This window comes from Colias eurytheme, chromosome 7 (assembly GCF_061535395.1).
Source record: "Colias eurytheme isolate Ceu_HAF_F1 chromosome 7, ilColEury1 Martin Lab GWU primary, whole genome shotgun sequence".
Taxonomy (NCBI): domain Eukaryota; kingdom Metazoa; phylum Arthropoda; class Insecta; order Lepidoptera; family Pieridae; genus Colias; species Colias eurytheme.
Window position 1 is genome coordinate 2845911 of NC_142986.1, and position 20988 is coordinate 2866898.

Genomic DNA, 20988 nt, shown 5'->3' on the forward strand with positions numbered 1-20988 from the left:
GATTTAATATATTCTACCCAGAAGGTTTATAGAAAAAGCCTTTAAATAAACACTATTTACAGAAATCATTATTTCCTAGTTTACTTCACCTGGATAACAAACAAATGTGTAAAGAAAAAAGAATAACTGACTTACAAGAATTCATTGCGAATGACTTCTATAAATTTAACTAAATTATGAATTTTTCAAAAAAGTTATATCACCCCTATACTATCTGTCATTTCAATAGGTTTAACACCCCGGTATTACTAGCGTAAATCTCCTACCTACCTATCATAAGGTTCACCACCACTTCACTATCCGAAACTTTTCACAATCCATTCTCATACAAACGGTTGACGACCCCTGCACTATTCAGATAACATCTATTTGCACTGGTGCACTTACTTCCTTAATGTTCACTACCCCTGCTCTGTTCATTTAACTATCAATACCCATTTAATTCAAGGTGCGACACCCCTGCACTTTACCATACGACTTCCACTTTACACCTTGCACTATCATGAGATAACTTTCAACACCTACACTTTACTCAAGGCCTTCTGCACTGTATTACCATATTTCTTCGACACCTATATTAACAGTTAAGACGCGTAACCCTCATTGAACCCAGACCCTTTTTAACCCCCGACACTGCTGATATTTGCATCGCGGGTCATTACCCGTATTTAAATGCCGACTACTGAGCAATGGGCAAAATGTTGTGTGTCATTTTATGTAGTTAACCTCTGGTGGATTATTATTAGCCAACGAGAACTTAAAGCAGACGTCGTACTGCATCCTGGCACTAATCTAGCTGGCAGCAAGATATAAATAAATAAATAAATATTATAGGACATTATTACACAAATCGACCTAAAGTACCCGTCACGAGAAGCTATAAATTATGTAAACAAACATCTATTACTAAGTAAACATTTTATACTGCGAGATAATAATAAATTGACCATATTCAATCGACATGAAATATAGACGGGTTATATGAAAGTAACAACCTATTTAATTTAGTCGGATCATATTTTAACGACGCAAAGCGCTATCGTTTGTGTTTCTTGGTACCGGAACGCGTCCGTCGCAGGGATTGTGAACTATCGGGACGCCATTTTGAAATAAACGCATCATTTGAGTTGTTTCATTGCTTTGCATATATCGCGGATCTGGTTGTTATTGTTAATTTTGTTATTGTTTCGTTATCACTTTTTTATTGTTGTTACTTTAATTGTTGCGTTAATTTTATTTGTTATTACGTATAATGGAGCCAGTAGCCAGTACATCTAAGGAAATAAATTCGCCACGAAAAAAACGTCAAAAGGTGCGTAATACAATTTATCTAAAATATATAATAAGTAAAAAGAAAGAGTTGTTTGTTCAAACGCGCTAATCTTTGGAAACTTAAGGTTAATATTAGAAGTAGGTTTTAAATTGTGAAGTAATTGGTTAGGTTAATTGGTATACCTGGAGATATAGCTTGAGCTTCGTGTGACAAGTGACTACCGGTGATTTTTACAGGTGACGAGCTTTACGGTTAATGAGAAAAATATGGTGATCAACGTATATAAGTACGTGAAAGAAAATTGGCCATCGAATGAATATCCCTACAAAACCGAAATAAATAAAAAAACAGCATCGATTTTGGGAATTGGCATAGCATCTGTGTATAATATATTAAAAGAATATAAATCAGAAGAGGGAATAAAATCACCTATCAAGTCTAAAGACAGGCCTAAATTTTATCAGAAAGTAGACGATTTTGATAAATCCGTAATTAGGAAAAAAATTCACAGTTTCTTTTTAAATGGCCAATTACCAACAATTCCCAAGATTCTTCAGGCAGTCAATGACGATGAAGATATGCCAAATTTTAGCGAAACAACTCTCAGGCGGCTAATAAAGCATTTAAACTTTAAATATATAAAACGACAGCGAAATAACGCACTTATTGATAGAGATGACATAACAATATGGCGGCGAAAATATTTGAAATCTATTAAAGACTATAGACAACAAAATCGCCAGATATTTTACATGGATGAGACATGGGTGAATGCAGGTTAGTGTGTTTTTTTTTATTGCAGTGAAACGGCAGACTACCATACGGTTCGCCTGATTGTAAGCAAATACCGTCGCCTTTACCGTGAAGTGATGTGTATGATACTGCAAATCTATTTGCAAAATAAATATAACCCACGCGCCGCCGACCTTGAGACATTAGTTCTTAAGGGCTATCACAAGTGTGTATTAATAATAATGTACTTCAACTCTTTTACTGCGCAAGACGCTAATTAACAAATGTTTAATTGTTTTTACAGGACATACCGTAAATAAAACTTGGGTAGACAAACAAGTTAAAAGTAAGAAGCAGGCTTTCCTAGAAGGACTTAGCATTGGTGCACGTAACCCAACGTCAAAAGGTAAACGATTAATAATTACCCATATCGGCAATGAGAACGGTTTTGTAGAGGGCGGTGAAAATATATTTGAATGCAAGAAGACGGGAGATTACCATGAATCAATGGATGCAACACATTTTGAACAATGGTTCGAAAACGTTCTCCCAAAACTTGGAGAAAATGCAGTAGTGGTAATGGACAATGCACCATACCACTCAAGGCGTCTTGAAAGAATTCCTACTACTGCCTGGAAAAAAAATGATATACAAAATTGGCTTGTAAGTAAGAATATTTCTTACGACGACAATGAAATTAAGACTGAATTACTGCTAAAAGTAAAAAATGTTAAAGACAATTTTAAAACTTATGTAGTGGACGAGCTTGCAAAAAAATATAAGGTGGAAGTATTGAGACTCCCGCCATATCATTGTGAGCTTAATCCAATTGAGCTAATTTGGGCCAACGTAAAAGGATATGTTGCTCGCAAAAATACAAATTTTAAATTTGACGAGGTAAAACAATTATTACAAGAGGGACTGCAGCAGATTACTTCGGAAAATTGGAAGCGTTGTGTGGAGCATGTTATCAAGGAAGAAGATAATTTTTATTCCAAAATCTATGAGATGATTGATAAAACTGTAGACAGCTTCGTGATACATGTCACTGATTCTGACACAGAAATGGAAACATCTGAATCTGACGAATAATTATTCTTAAATAATATTTATGTTAATTAATATTTGTTACTTAATAATTTATTAAATCTTAAACAAATTCATTTTTTTTGTTGGTCCAAATGTTGTGAACTCCTGAACACTTGTTTACAAAATTTATAGCTTCTCATGACGGTTACTTTAGTCCCACAGTAAGCTCAATTAAGGCTTGTATTGTGGGTACTAGGCGACGATAAATATAGTATTTTATAAATACATATATAGATAAACACCCAGACCCAAGAACAAATAATTGAGTTCATCGCACAAATATTTGCCCTGATCGGGGATCGAACCCGGGACCGTCGGCTCAGTAGGCAATTACTTTACCACTGCGCCAACCGCGTCGTCGAATATGGCGGTGTTCGGAGCGTTAACCGACTAGCAACGCTAAGTAGCGTTGTGTAGTTAGATGCCAGATGACTAGCAGCTAAATGCCGTGTGATTAGCGGTGAGCAGTTTGATGCCCGGGTCGCTATATATCGAGATAGCGATGCCAGTTGTAGTGATACGGACAGCTAGGTACCAGTCACGCGATGCAGGTAGGGGTCGCTAAGTACCGTTTCTATCTAGATGACAAGGGGCAGCAATACAAGTCTTCTTTAGATACCGGTCACGCAATGTAGGTCGTTTCAATCTAGATTTCCAGGGGCAGTAATGCAGGTGTATCTATGCGTCCGGGGGCAACTAGGTGCCAGTCACATGTTCTAGAAACTGATATAGAGGCAGCAATGCAGATGTTCATGAGCAGTGATGCAGGCGTGTCTACCTATCAGGCTGGCGCTAGCTGAGCGCTGGGGGCGGACAGGCCACACCGGCCAGGTTGAGCAGCGCCTCGGCCGTGCGCCGCTCCTCGCCGCCGCCGCTGTACGAGTGCTCGTCGCGCGCGCAGCGGGAGATCACCAGGTGCGCCTCGGGCGGCAGCTGCGAAACGAACCGACGGATTACATTATATACATGCGTCAGACAAATGTTATTTTTGGGAAAATACATTAACAAATAAAATGATTGAATTTGATTTTGGTTTTACCACATTCAAATCTATACTAATATTATGAAGCTGAAGAGTTTGTTTGTTGTGAACGCGCTTATCTTAGGAACTACTGGTCCGGTTTTAAAATAGCCCATTACTCGTCCGCGCCGGGCTCGGGCCGGTCCTGTGCCACACTACACACACGCACCTGGTCCATGACGCGCGGCCCGTACTTCATGGCGAGCACGGTGGCGGCGGCCAGGTACTCGTCCGCGCCGGGCTCGGGCCGGTCCTGTGCCACACTACACACACGCACCTGGTCCATGACGCGCGGCCCGTACTTCATGGCGAGCACGGTGGCGGCGGCCAGGTACTCGTCCGCGCCGGGCTCGGGCCGGTCCTGTGCCACACTACACACACGCACCTGGTCCATGACGCGCGGCCCGTACTTCATGGCGAGCACGGTGGCGGCGGCCAGGTACTCGTCCGCGCCGGGCTCGGGCCGGTCCTGTGCCACACTACACACACGCACCTGGTCCATGACGCGCGGCCCGTACTTCATGGCGAGCACGGTGGCGGCGGCCAGGTACTCGTCCGCGCCGGGCTCGGGCCGGTCCTGTGCCACACTACACACACGCACCTGGTCCATGACGCGCGGCCCGTACTTCATGGCGAGCACGGTGGCGGCGGCCAGGTACTCGTCCGCGCCGGGCTCGGGCCGGTCCTGTGCCACACTACACACACGCACCTGGTCCATGACGCGCGGCCCGTACTTCATGGCGAGCACGGTGGCGGCGGCCAGGTACTCGTCCGCGCCGGGCTCGGGCCGCTCGGCCAGGCGCCGCGCGAGGTGCGGGAACAGCGCGGGGTCGGGCGTGTTCTTGTGCTCGCTCTCAGCCTCCACCGGCGGCACCGGCTGACGACCGAACGCCTGCAAATTAAAAAAAAGTTGCACTCCGGGAGTGTCGGCAGAAGTGAAAACGCGCGTAGTAAAGAGGGGATAGCTGTCTACTCTCCATCCGTCTTACGCTTTTTCGATCAGGTCACGTGTCCTGACGCGAGTTTAAGATTTTATACCCACAGAAAAAGTGCTCAATGCCGCTAAAGAAGTTTTCACTTCAAAAATATTAAGACTAGCTGTCATCTGTCATTGCTTGTCATTTGTGACATAAGTACAAAAATAAGAATATATCGCTTTCATTTATGTTTGGGTTAAGCAAAAAATTAGTTTTTTTATTTTTAACTACAATAAAAGAGTTTTCTTTTCTTTGAGTCAATAACCGTTAATTTAGATTTAAAAAATACAGATACTCCTAACTAGGTGTGATAAAACAACAAATAATAATATTTTCAATATCAACAAGTGGTAAAATGTCTTGTAATAATTGCGCATATTATATGACAAAGATAAAACCCTGCTACAAAAAAATTGGGTAAGAAAATTGAATATTGGACATTTAAATTATTTTTATAACTTTCTTATGACATAATACAGACCTGTAACAAGGTGGAACGATGCTGTGGGTCTACAGTCCACAGTGAACCCTTGCCAACACCGGGCGCGGCTGCAACCTAAAAAATTATAATACGAAATTGATTAAATCCTAATATTATAAAGCTGAAGAGTTTGTTTGTTTGAACGCGCTAATCTCGGGAACTACTGGTCGGATTTGAAAAATTCTTTCGGTGTTAGATAGTCCATTTATCAAGGAAGGCTATAGGCTATATCTTATCTCGCTAAGACCAACAGGAGCGGAAAAATGCGGGTGAAACCGCGGAGAACAGCTAGTACATAATATATAGGATTAAATTGTAGAAATTTAAAGCAGGATTTCTTATACAATAGAATTCCAAAAAAAGTTTAATGTATTTTTAATCTTTCTTAAATTGATCAATATCTAGGTAGACATCCGTTTGCGGCAAAAGATACATTTAATTTATATCTAAAAGCATTATACTGTTTGTGGTCACAAACAGTGACGACAGTTTAGCGAAAGCTTGTGCCCATATATACAAACCGTTTAACACACTTTTACGATAGATTTAAAACGATAAGAGATAAGAAACACATGTTTGTTCGACTTATTAATTGCATAAAATTTACATGATTCATATGGTTTCTTGCTGGTCTTACTCTGCAGAAATTACTTTTCAGACTAATTTTTTTCTATCATAACAATTACAATAAAATAGCTTCTATAAGTCTACCTAAACAAACATTAGAGTTTTACAACATACCTTATGAAAGCACTTATTCAACGACAGATTATGCCGCACGCTATTCTTCCACCCTTGCGGCGCGTGTTTAAAGTATGGAAAGTGTCGTATAATCCAAGCATATATTTCCTTAACCGGTAAGGCTCTGGCCGGAGCAGCTTCTATCGCCATGAAAATGAGGCACGAGAAGGAGTAGGGGGGTTTGGTGTGCGTGTGCGCGGGAGGGGAGGGGGGGGCCTTGCACGGCGTGCGAGGGGGGGAAGGCACGCGGGCTAGGGGAGGGGGGGTTTTTGATTCTGTCTGGAAGAGATAGACGGATAAGATGGTTAATCGTCTTCGCACTATAAAAATGTGAAATGTTAATAAATAATAAAATAAAAAAGCTATTAAAAATTATCAGCTACTTTTTCTATTCATTTTTTAGATAATTAAAAAAGAGTAACATCAGAAATCATTGTGATCTAGATTTCTACATTATTAAACAAGATTATTTGTTGAATTTATTTTTATTTTTTCTATTCTTTATAAATTTATATAAGATTATTTATAAAAAATGATCACACTGGCCCTGTTTGAAAAGCTTTCAAGAAAAATAGATTTTCGACGCAATAAGACTGGCCATTTTATTTTATACAAGCTAAAACAATTACCCTAACCCATTAACGCAACGCTGTCTCCACCTGGTACACTCATAAATTTTATTAAAGTAAGCAATTCAACTCTTATTTACCTTGATAATAACTTCGTTCCTTATTATTTTTGTGTCTTCCATGTCACTTTTTGTTGTTAGATTTATACCTGAAATGAAAAAATCTGATATGAAATATCTAGTGAGATAAAATGTCCATATAACCAAGGTTTCTTTTACATATTTTATGAGATATGGAATTTTAAGCTTGTAAGATAAATCGCGGTCAATGTGATTTTTATAGAGACATAGTTACGTCAGATATATATAAAGATACTAATCGCATAGTTGTCATATATTTTCTCGTGTATGAGTCGGAATCTACATACAAAAATCCTCCATTTTCAGAAAAATATTATTAGTATTTTAAAATAAGTAAGAAATACACACAAGATCTAACATCGCAACAAAAATAAATACAATAAAATATACAGAAGTGTTTCTTATTTTTAGCCGACTTCCAAAAACAAAAGGAGGAAGTTCTATATTCGTCTGCATGTAATTTTTTTCATAATATCAAAACTCATTACTTTAAAAGATTTCTGCTGTGAAATTACAGTTATCTTCAACATCCTAATAGCAATTCGCCAATGTCTCTACCGAACTTAAAAACCTTAAAACCTAGAGAAAGAAACAATTACCAATTACCTCTTAATAGATTTCTGTCCTGTAACCAGCTGAGGCTTGTGAGGTCGTCGTCATGGTCCGCGGGCGGGAGGTTGCCGGCATTACCGGCGCAGGCCACTCTTCTGTTCAATTAATTACATTTTTTATTGTTATAGTGGCAATATATACTTTCTATACTAATATTATAAAGCTGAAGAGTTTGTTTGTTTGAACGCGCTAATCTCAAGAACTACTGATCCGATTTGAAAAATCCTTTCGGTGTTAGATAGCCCATTTATAGAGGAAGGCTATAGGTTATATATCATCACACTAAGACCAACAGGAACGGAGCCACGCGGGTTAGTAATAGATATAAAGATACTTTATTGATACTGTAATCTGAACAATTTATGCTGTTGTGCCTGTTGTTAAAGGTTAACAAATTACATGTTTCGTTTTAAGGTCATCAGTATGATTTTAGTCAATGTTTAAATTTCCTGAAAGTGAATAAAACGCGTAATATTGCGTGTTATTCAGATCGACCTTATCTTTTCCATATAGATGACAGGTCCTAGATTGCATGAAATAAACATTGTTTTAACTTAGCGACAAATGTCGAAGGGTTAATACTTTTGAGTAGAATGGGGAAATTGTATATAACATTTCCTGCGATCATGAAGTTTTTAGTTGTCGTAGTACACATGTTTAGAGAGATAGCTAATGTTACATTAAGAAACAATTGGCAGTAATTAAGGAAATAAGCAATTCTGTTTACTACAAATTCCAAACATGGCGCTTAGTACCCCAGTTTCTCACCCAGTAACCTAAAAACTGCGTTATCAGCTGGTGCCGTACAATTGGCGTTGATTGATCGAGTCTCAGTCTGAATCACTGATAACACAATAATCTTCTTGCATGCCTTGGAATCAATTCGCTTGTTACACGCTTGTGACGTAAGAAAATACAAATGTTTGATCACATGGTTAAAATTTTATAGATGTGTATGTTTCTGTTGGCTGTATTTTCACATATATTATTTTCTATCTTATACTAGCTTACCGCCCACGGCTTCGCCCGCTTTGTCTAAAACCTAATAAATTATACCTATCTACCTTCCTCTTGAATGACTCTTTCTATTAAAAAACCGCATCAAAATCCGCTGCTCACTCTTATATACTCCTTTTCTGTATGCAAAGATGAATATCACAAAAACATTTTTGTAAAGATCTAATTGGTGTGTTTGTTTTTCAACATAGTTACGTTTTTGTTAACGGATTTTAAGTTGTTTTCATATTATATTCACATGCTTCGAATTAATTTAACATATTCTCTAGGTCTAGGATGTTAGCATAACTAGCTTTTCATTATACGGCTGGTCCATTATTAATGACGTAGTAATCCATACTAATATTATAAATGCGAAAGTAACTCTGTCTGTCTGTCTGTTACTCAATCACGCCTAAACTACTGAACCAATTTTCATGAAATTTGGTATAGAGATATTTTGATACCCGAGAAAGGACATAGGCTACTTGTTATCCCGGGAAAATGACGCAATCCCGGAAATCCCACGGGAACGGGAACTATGCGGGTTTTTCTTTAACTGCGCGGGCGAAGCCGCGGGCGGAAACCTAGTACTACATAAAAATGAAAAATATAAACACATAGTATGGATAAATTGGCTTTGTAAATTAAACAATATCTATACAATGACTGGACATTTAGTTATCTATGATAATACTTATTATCTATTTCGGCTTCGATAAGTATTAAACATTCGAGTCAGTGTGAAAAGGATAATCATTTTTATCAAATATTTAGCTGAATAATATTGTTTTTGAATAGTTATATTATAGTATTGGACTACATAGATATATGACCCAAATAATAGAGATATCCCCTTTAAATAATGAAGGTTTTTAGCCAGTAACATTAGTCCTGAAATATCATCCAAACAGATTGTTTTACGTATAAAGGGCTGTATTCGCATATGAATTGAAAATAACAAATCATTGTTTCGAATCAAACAAAAAAGTTATAATTCGCAATTGTCATACATATTTCCGCGTTTGTAAAGAGAAGTTCATTTGACTGGAATTTCGAGTATCTACTTATTGCTATAGGCTGTTGAATCGGAATAATCATGTGCTATGCCTATTTCGTATGAGGCAAAGGAATGTTTCGAAATTTAATTTCTGTATACATTACGGTTCGAGTGAAATCTTAATCAAAAGCTTGATTAAACTAATATAAATTTGTGTGAAACGAATAATTTCAATAACTAATCAATTAATTTACAAATTATTTTACCATAAGAAAGCTATATTTACAATAAAAAAGGCATTTTATTCTATCTCGGTTAAACCCGGGTAAAGGGTATATGTTAATCTCTTTTCTCATTAAAACCGCTGGATCGATATGAATTGTCAAAATTGCTTAGACCTTAAAGGACCTTGAAGGCTACTTAAAGTCATCAAAATAAAACTTGAACAATTGGAAATAGAAGGTAGAATTTTGTATATGAATTGCTTACAAGCTGCAAGCGTGCGAAGCGAAGCTAATTTTAATACGGAAACATAAATTAATGAAGGGAAAATAGCAAAGAATTTGTGATAAAGTTACAATCAATCATTCTAATTAAAAACCTTAATTGATTATGTATAAAGTGCGTAAAATACTTCTATTATTTCTATCATGACTACGCATGTACGTAGACATGTACATTAAGCATCACAAGTCGTTGAATAAATTAGTATTTATAATGTACACGTTTTTCAAGGGCTGTTTTAATTTGTTTAGCAACTTATGTTGACTGTACTACATACTCGGTTGCTACGTATACAACTTTAAAATCGATTAAACTTTAATGAGTTAAAGTTTTAGTGGGTTAAAAGATTCAACGATCGAAGTATTAGAAAGTTATTTACATTCTTGTTTTCCTGTTTATCAGGGAAATTCTGATTAATTTGTAATAAAAATTCATAGAGGTTCACAAACAGTGAAGGCTTCTTACGCTTTGTAACAACATTTTGTATCTTACATAACCCGTAGCAATCAATAAGCCAACTTTCATACACCTTTCACATTAAAAGTGAATGCTATTCATTAATTTAACATGTATAATGCATACTATTTTATTCTTTTAATACATATTTATATTAGTACAACGTATAAAGAACTGTTAGAAGGATAATGGAGAAGTTTTGTATACAGGAATAATAGGTAAACATACAACAAAGTATATGATCAAACTACATGTAATTATTGTTCCATAAACAATTTACCAAAATCAAATTTAATCAAAACGATCGACTTGACCCAGCGAACTTCCTACGGTTGCATCATGAATTTGTAGTTTGTTTTTTTACGTGTTTCTTTTACCTTCTTATCTATATACTAGCTTTCCGCCTGCGGCTTCGCCCGCGTTTAAAAAAAAACCCGCATAGTTCCCGTTCCCGTGGGATTTCCGGGATAAAACCTAGCCTATGTCACTCAGAAATGATGTAGCTTTCCAACAGTGAAAGAATTTTTCAAATCTGCCAAGTAGTTTCGGAGCCTATTCAATTCATACAAACAAACAAACAAACAAAAAATCAAACCTCCTTCCTCTTTATAATATTTGTATAGATGTATAGACAAATAGAAAAATCAAATATGCATCCCAAAAACAGTTCAGCTTCACTACATAGTATAAAACAAAGTCGCTTTCCCTGTCCCTATGTCCCTATGTCCCTTTGTACTCTTAAATCTTTGAAACTACGCAACGGATTTTGATGCGGTTTTTTTTAATAGATAGAGTGATTCAAGAGGAAGGTTTATATGTATAATAACATCCATTAAATAGTGGAGAAGTACTGTTATTTTTGAGGTTTCTAATGTGATGTCGTAAAAATTCCGCTTACATTGCAAACGCAGGCTGAACCCTACGAGTTTTACCAAAATAATGTACTAATTATTATACACATTGAAAAGGTCTACAGAAAAGTCCGCGATGGTATATGTCTATCTCTTATGGATAACCCACAATAACTTTTTTTTGTCATTTACTTTTTACGAGAAATAATGGCAAATTTTCGATGCGATTTTAACCAATACAGCATTAATCCTTAACCAATTAAATACCTTGAATACATTGTCCATTTAATATAGATCTATATGGCCCTTTACACCGTATGATTTAAGTGAATATTTTCGAAGATATTACAGATTTAAAAATTGCGGGACGTAGCGTTTGCGGCGGTACCGGTCGGCCGCCCGGCTATACTATAATATTAATTTATACCCGTGCGAAGCCGGAGCGGGCCGCTATGTTTTTAATTTTTATAAACAACGTTCACAGTTTTTCTGTAGTGTATTTAGTTGCACCCGTGCGAAGCCGGGGCGGGTCGCTAGTAGTTTATAAATAGTTTTACTAACATTCGTTAACACATAATAAAGCTAAGGTTAACTTTTTAATTCCTATTTTTTGTACAATTTTGAAGGAGTATTCAAAACATTTATGTATAGTAAGAAAGTCGTGTAATAAGATCCGGTCTATAACGTTATGCAACCGTCTACTGAACATGTCTGCGGTTAAATGCGAACAAAATCTCAATTTATACGCAAATTTATCAAACTAGCAGGAAAATTTTATATACACGTTGCAATACAATAAATAAGCTTGCCAATTGTACGACATGATATTTGAATGTTAAACGTTCAATCTTACAGGAGCGACTGAATCATAAGTACAGTAAAAATTCACAGCAATTGCCGAGTTAATTGTTAAATTCTTATTCACCTAAATCTCAAAGATAGTGTTTATATTTTTAAAGAATATTGGTAAGAAGTTGACCAAGGATTTAAACTGGGGATCTAATAGAATGGCACACGGTGCATGCATAATGCATATTCCACTACAAATGAATTACATACAACAACAAAAAAAATATCGCATAGTCTATGCTTCATGTCTACAAACAAAAACTTACGCAGGTTGCGGAGTTTCCATATCCGATTCATCCGATCCGTCATCTATATCGTCGAAATTGTCTATGATTCGGCCAGACACTTCAAGCCTGCGGAGGGACCGGCCGCTAGAGGCCAGCTGGTGCCTCACAATCTGGATGAGTCGGCGAACCAGGCGTGCTATAGCCAGTTTACTAACAAATACTTACGCAGGTTGCGGGGTTTCCATATCCGATTCATCCGATCCGTCGTCTATGTCGTCGAAGTTGTCTATGATTCGGCCAGAGACTTCCAGTCTACGGAGGGACCGGCCGCTGGAGGCCACGTGCCTCGCGATCTGGCGGATGAGTCGACGAGGCAGCGGCAGGGAGGCGCGCGCGCCGCGGGCCGGGGAGCCGCCTCGCTCGCCGCGCATTGGTGCCATCTGGTGGTAGATTGGTGGTTTATTAGTTTGTATATTTGATTAAATTTGATGAGGCAGTGAACATAATATTTATAACCAGCGTGTGTCTCTGTATATTTTCTGTTTCAGAAAGCTAAGCCATTACACAAAAATAAAAAGCTATAAAATTACTACAACCATGGATAAACTAATATCGTGTGTAAAACGACTCTATAATCTATAATTATATCCAAACAGTATAAATATCAATAAAAGTGTTGTAATTTGTTGCAAAAACAACGTTTCTTCCCCCTTTAATAGATTTATGGGCGTATTCAGAAAGAAAGCTTGAAACTTATAAGCGCTTATCGGCGCTTGTCATGTTCATATATTTTCCTGTCAGTGCTGGTAACACGCGCAGGAAAATATATGAACATGACAAGCGCCGATAAGCGCTTATAAGTTTCAAGCTTTCTTTCTGAATACGCCCTATGGAGAGCAGTTTCATGTCTATTATTGTCATTTTTATGTTTATGAGATTTCGCATAATTTATGCATGATGAGTCAAGGGGCTTCTTCAAAGGGTTTTACCAAGGTCACAGTTGCAATCAACGTCGTCGGCAAGTCGAATATCAATTTGTATATCAATGTTAGCAATATTTTGTAAACACAATTGAAAGTTTAATAGAAATTGTTAACCAATTAATAATACTGTAATAAATATAGAGTCGAGCTGTCACGCAATGTATTAATAAAAGGTATAATTTATATTTTTATTTACATTTGAATGACTGGAAAAAGTAATTTAAAAGTGAAGAGGCCGCTCTCTTTGCTATTGATTCAGGTGTTTTAGTGGATTTTAGTACAATAAGCATTGTAAAATATTCTTCTAATTATCATACAAATGAGAATATTATTTTGAGTTTGTCGCTTTGTCCTTTGTTCAAACTGAAACCGACAAACTGATTGGCGTAATAATCAATGCATAGACAAACTCAGTACCGGAAAGTGACAGGTTTCTTTCCATCCTTGTATAATCGATCCAAACCGCGGATTAAACTGAGTATGGAAAGCATTTGAGTCTGTTTATTAAAACATCTACATACATCATAAATTCAATACATTTATTCCAAAAATAAAAGCGCTCGTAACTTTGGTTTTTGATTACGTTTTCGTTAGTTACAGTTGTTTAATATTTAAACATGGTAAATATCTAATTGATATTCATTTAGGTTGCATATCGAGTCTAGAACCACTGGTGTTAGATTGCGCAACATTTTGAGATACATTGGAATACAAAGACGATCGTAATTAACGAATCGACGTAGAATCTATATTATATTATCTGTTGTAGAATGTTGCATTCAATTAATTGCACATTGCATTGATTCATACACGTCTTCTTGATGATTTTAGTGTGGGAGACTTCATTGTCACAAACAATCTCTACTTCATAATTGCACACATGCTTTGTGGTACAAAACGCTCGATTTAATTACTCCTTTATACGTCTTGAGATCTAAGGTTAATTAGTTAGGACACGTGTTTAAGACATTATTTCTTATCGGTTCATATTTAGAATAGTATATAATTTAAACGAACCATTGTATTCAATAATTAGAAATACGTATTAAAATAAAAATTAGAGGTACAGGAACAATAAAATATTATTATGAAGTTTTCCCTTTCAATTGTTATGATACCTTTCCTGTAACAATTGAAAAAATAACCTTAAAATCGTATCATTGCTGAATAAAGTAGCAGAAAAGATTAGCAGCATTTAGGTCAAAAGAAGCATTAATCAAATTAAAAGATATGTTTAACGAACGTTTTGTGCCACCGTGGCGGAGGAACGTTCGTTTCGGCCTTGAAATTAAAGCTAAATAAATAGATATACACGCGTGGCGTCAATAGCTAGTTTATTCTGAATAATTTGAGTGAATTCTCAAATGTTCGGCACACTGACCCACTGACTGACTGATTGACGAAGTTTGTCGAGTTGGCACTGAATCTGTTACAACAATGTGATAAGAATTCCAAAGATATAAAAAGATGCGTGTGTGTATTATGTGATTATGTAACGTACATAGATAATAAATTTTACAGTAGTAAATACTTATTGCTAAGTGGCTTATCGGTTCTACGCGATTGTAGGAATTACTTCGACATGTTATACTTATACGTGATTAGTTTAATTAGTTAAATGTTTTGTAGGCATATTTTCTTACTTCACTATTTAATTTATTAGGTAGGTCATGTAACTCTATACCGTGCACTACCAAAAATGTGGTAAATTTTAAAATATGTAATGACGTTTCAAAAGTGCTTCTATATGAAGTCTAATTGAATAAATAAATGTTTGAGTTTTTTGAGTTTTTAATTTTAGTTAAAAAATAAAAAGATGGCGCATCGGAGATTATAATTCCATTGTCCTTCACCAATGTTAAATGTATTCATAAGAAATGTAACCAGTGATTCAATATTATATTGAAAAGTCTACGCTATATTAAAATGCCAATAACCCGCATTTCCCAGGCATCTCATATTTCTAACAATAATTTCGCTCGACCGATACTCCCGTTACTCAATAGTCAATACAGGTTCCATTTGAATACTAAAGGTCACTCCAGTGACGTCAGCACTCAGTCCTATCTTGATATTTCGGCTTCAGCATTGCTACACGTTTATCTAAGACTGATAAAAATTAAGATAATAAATCGTCGCATAAATGACACGCTCGTCGAAAAAATAATTTATTCACCAAGAAAATATATCTCTTCTTTTATGTTTAACAGCCGATTGACCTTTCAGTGTAATAATTATCTAAATATTAATTTTAATATTGTACATTATTATAAAATAGCACGTTTGTTAAATTCTTCTTGTAGATATAAGATATGCAGATATCCAAATATTTTGACATCATCTTTATTGCGACGAAGAATTTTATTCATTGTCTCAGCTATTTTGAGATTATGAATGCGAAAGTATTGTAGGAACCTATTTAATATTTTCCCTTTTCACGCCTAGACTAGCCAAGTGTTTGTTTTGAAGTTTGGTAGCTAGGTACCTACTAGCACAGATTAGATACTAGCTACTAGTCCGTATCTTTATAGCAAAATTCATTTGACACATATGCTGATTGACTGATGTACTGGGAACAAGATTAAAAAAAAACAGTAATTTTTGTGAGATTAAATAATGAGAAAAAATACGATAAACTAACCATAGACGTAGCAAACAATTACCTACCAAAAACATCTAAATCGGCACATGTAGGTACAATGATAAAAATGTTAACAATTTGTGCGGAATTGATGTAAAAAACGCTACAAATCGATGTAGAGCACATTTTAGATTGAGCTAGGTTAGTAACAAGCAATGTTATAATACGTCATCCACTCTGATGTACCTACAGCATGGAGCCATCGATGAAATGAGGAAAATGACGTAATTCTTATAAACGGTGAACTGAACAGGAAGTCAAAACAAAAATAGAAACGACCTCAGATACTGTAAATGATATTTTTTATACTAAAAATGCACTTATTGGAATCCTTTGGAGTTTCTTGCCGGTTCTTCTCCGTAGATACTGCTTTCCGAATCGGTGGTAAATTTTAAAATATGTAATGACGTGTCAAAAGTGCTTCTATAAGAAGTCTAATTGAATAAATAAATGTTTGAGTTTGAGTTTGAGTTTTTTAACCCAGTGTCTAGTCACTAGTGATAACTAGGAAATAAATTATCAAAAATTTGGTTCGGTAGAGAAATCGCTACCAGTTTAAATAAGAATGTGTGGAAACACCCAATGGGAATACCATAGGTGGGTTAAAACTTAAAGCCTACCTAGTTCATTGAATAAAAAACCATTTACGATAAAATGTTGGAGACACTCAATGAAAACAGTTACATGAAATATTGTAATTCAGTAAGCATGTGTTTACATTAGAACAACAATGTTGTCATTTGATTGAAATCTAACACCAAAGGAATTGAAATAATGTCTCATAAGAACTTGCCTGACCACTCCTACTACAAATATATTATATACCTACATAGATAAGTTATCCGATAAACAGGATATAAAATTACGAGACATAATTAACAAAATATATGGAACCTTAATGACGTCAAGAGTACCATAACATAACGTAGGGATTTACCGTAATAACATTGTTACGAGAACAACCAAAAATGTAGGTAGGTAGTTTATCTGGGTAAAAATATCAGAAAAATTACGACACAATGTTTGCGTTTACCTCCTTGACGTGTACTTACGCTCGTTGCGTAATATATTGTATTTAGGATAATAATGGGCGAATGTACGATGAGAAAAATTGATTGGGTTGCTGAAATGGATGGGCAGACGTTTTATATGAGGATTGGATAACGGCATGCATTATTTACTCCCATATTATTATTAATTCAGGAAAAATGTAGAAAGTGTGAGTGTGTCAAACCTAATATTTTTAAATCAATAGGTTTACCATGGTTTACATCAATAATTGTTACGATGTCATAATAGCAAATGGCGCTACACGACGCCGCGCCGCGGCCGCGCCGCGGCCGCACAAAAGTAAAAACGACGCTACATTCTATGACGTACAACGCAGTAACACTCAATGATAAACTACTCTAAAGCTGGGTATCGACTTCGCGCTCCTGGCGCGCGCGCCATGAATGACCGCGCCGAGAGTGCGTTCCGCGGAGCGCGTTCCAAATAATTGAAGTATATCAACTAAGCGCGCCTGGCGCGCGTGGCAACTGTTCCAGTGTTTGACCGTTCATCATGGAAGCTAGTCGTGCTCGTAAGCAGCAGCAGCATTTTTTTCTTTAAATCCGGCACAGGGACTCCCATTTCACTACTGATTTCTCTCCAACCAATAAATCGCTCAGAGAAGATCTCTAAGCGATTTATTATGATACGAATAAATTTTACTGTTCCACAAAACTTCTTTCGTACCATATAGCTGAATTAATTTACGGCAACTTTGGTTATCCATAATAATTATTACTCGGAGCGCAACAAACACAAAAAATACGACAAACCCGTCTCCATTGGCGCGCGCGCCACGTTTGATGCGCGGTAAAAAACCGACACCCGACGGAACGGACCGCTCCGCGTTCGACCGCTCCAACGAACATTTTGGCGCGCGTTCCAAACTGGTATCCATTTCACGCGGCTGGAGCGCGCGCCAATGTTCGACCTCTTGGAGCGCGAAGTCGATACCCACCTTAATGAAGATGACAAACAAAATTTACGTAAAAAATACAAAGGGCCGTCGTTTGTTAAGATGCAAATGGCCTTGCTTATGATAATTTGTACATTGTTTGTATAAAACATGTTATGGTTGTGAAAAACAATGCAATATAATCTTGCTTAATAAAAGCTTAATATTATAATGAAATTAAACAATATTTCTTATATATTAAAAAATGGAAAATTAAAATGTAAGTGAAGGAAAACATTAATTAGCCGTGGTAATTATTATAATTAATTTACATTGTTCAGGACTTTTTCCGTAAAATTTAATTCTGCATACCTACTGAATATTTCACATGCAATTCTAAATAAAAAAATAAATTAAATAACAAATTTGATATTGTTAAATTAATTAAGTAGTGCCTATGGTATGCCTAGGTATTTGTTGTATAACTAAAATTTTACAACCATAATATGATGAAAGAAATCACACTACGCAGAACAGTTATCTTTTTATAATATGGTATGTTGCCTTGAAAATGTTCTTTTATCAGATTAGGAAAATGTATTGATGCTATTGTCCAATATCTTAAACAGCTCAAATTGAGTTTACAATTTCTGTGAGATTAGACAAAAATATAATTAGTAAAATTTAAACTAGAGTATGACACCGCAGTCAATTTATTTTTAGGTTTCCAATAGGAAGTGTTAAACAGAATGTAGGTCATGTTAAGGTCTCCACTGTTAACGACATTACCATAGACTTTCTTTAAATTCTTTAGATTGTGATAAATTAAGACTGTTTCATTGTTTATGCAATATCATGGTCGTCAAGGTTGATAAATGCAACTAAAAAAAATCTACTCTAATACTCACAAGGATTAGTTGTTGTTCAAAGTCCATACAATAAAATATTGTGGATAATTGTTTGTTCGATTTTAATGTTATGGCTAATCAAAATACCTAGCAACGTAAGTAACGCGAAAATAGCGACGCGTGGACGATAATGTGATGTAACAACGATTACCATGTGTTTTTGTGTTCATTGGGTCAGTGGTGGCGTCAACAACGTGTTGCTAGGAAACTAGGGGTTTTGGAAGTACGGAATACTGAGTGCGGCCGCGTGCGTCGCAACTAGCCTCTCTACGTGGAACCTCCGCGTGCCCACACCGTATGCACGTGCTGACACGCATTTCTAAGGGCCATTACATAACTGCAGGGACACCGAACGTCCCCGAGCATGCCGTGGACATTACAAATAAGATGCGAATACGACTCGTTCCATTTTTAGAAAGAGCGAATCCGACAGCGTCTCTACTATACTCGTGCGTCCCGTCACATTTTTAGAACCGCATGTAAACGATACTGCACACCCCACGCTGTTTTGAACACGCGCAACGTGATATCCAATCAATGCTCATCAAGGAACAAAATCCAAAATGCGTATATAAATGTTAATGCGTCGTCTTCATCTATCCATTTATTTTCGAATTGCACAACAGAAAAAATGCTTCTGATATTTACAAAAATTCTCGGCAATAACAATTTCTATGTATCATTAACTTACCTTTGTATGTTTATCGCACTAATTAAAATTTAATAACAATAAACAGCATAACGCTGTCTCCGTTGTTAAAATCAACACTCAACAAACACCTCAACACCCAATCAATTCATAAACTAAAGAGTAACCTACATAAATAAACATATGATTTTGATATTGGCAAAATTGTCTATGGTAGATAGAAATGTCAAAATGAAAATAAAGCCAAAAACAAACAGGTAGGTAGTTCTAGGTTAAATCGGCACGTTTAAAAATTATATTAAGAAAGACAATATTGAATGTAAAATTGCGTTTTAATATAATACTAGCGACCCGCCCCGGCTTCGCACGGGTGCAATGCTGATACTAAATACACTACAGAAAAATTGTGAACGTTGTATAGGTATAAAAATATAGCGGCCCGCTCCGGCATCGCAATTCGCACGGGTATAAAATACATAGCCGGGCGGCCGCAAACGCTACGTCCCGCAATTTTTAAATCTGTAATATCTTCGAAAATATTCACTTAAATCATGCGGTGTAAAGGGCCATATAGATCTATATTAAATGAACAATGTATCCATGGTATTTAATTGCTTAAGGATTAATGCTGTATTGGTTAAAATCGCTTCGAAAATTAGCCATTATTTGTCGTAAAAAGTAAATGACAAAAAAAAAGTTATTGTGGGTTATCCATAAGAGATAGACATATACCATCGCGGACTTTTCTGTAGACCTTTTCAATGTGTATAATACTTAGTACATTATTTTGATAAAACTCGTAGGGTTCAGCCTGCGTTTGCAATGTAAGCGGAATAAATGTAATTTTTTACGACATCACATTAGAAACCTCAAAAATAACAGTACTTCTCCACTACTTAATGGATCTTATTATACATATAAACCTTCCTCTTGAATCACTCTATCTATTAAAAAAAACCGCATCAAAATCCGTTGCGTAGTTTCAAAGATTTAAGCGTACAAAGGGACATAGGGACATAGGGACATAGGGACAGGGAAAGCGACTTTGTTTTATACTATGTAGTGATAGTGATGTATTATGTTCGAAATGTAGATCGAGAAAAATTTACCTATTTTTGTGAGGTAGTATTATTTTTCCTTAGTATTTTTCATTGATAGATAAATAATTATAGAGCATTATGCATACTGAACTATACTGAAAGATATGCCAATTAAGTATGGTAACATTTACTATACTATACTATCTTGATCTTTGAATGGAATACAAAATTTAAAGCCAAAAAGATAAACTTACCCAGTATGTTCACCCGAGGTTCACAAATTCAATGGCCCGTAAAAAAATAA

General features: G+C 36.3%; 1 protein-coding gene across 1 annotated transcript; it reads right to left on the minus strand.

Annotated features, from left to right (window-relative positions):
- Positions 1-3712: 3712 nt before the first annotated feature.
- On the minus strand, positions 3713-19809 carry LOC149906931 (forkhead box protein N3-like). The gene is made up of 8 exons (XM_090103982.1): positions 19687-19809; positions 12744-12958; positions 7630-7730; positions 7024-7091; positions 6315-6593; positions 5574-5648; positions 4825-5007; positions 3713-4027 (listed from the first exon to the last, which is right to left on the minus strand). The coding sequence occupies exons 2-8, from the start codon at positions 12956-12958 to the stop codon at positions 3887-3889; spliced, it is 1062 nt and encodes a 353-aa protein (XP_089960108.1). The 5' UTR covers positions 19687-19809; the 3' UTR covers positions 3713-3886.
- Between the last annotated feature and the right edge of the window lie 1179 nt (positions 19810-20988).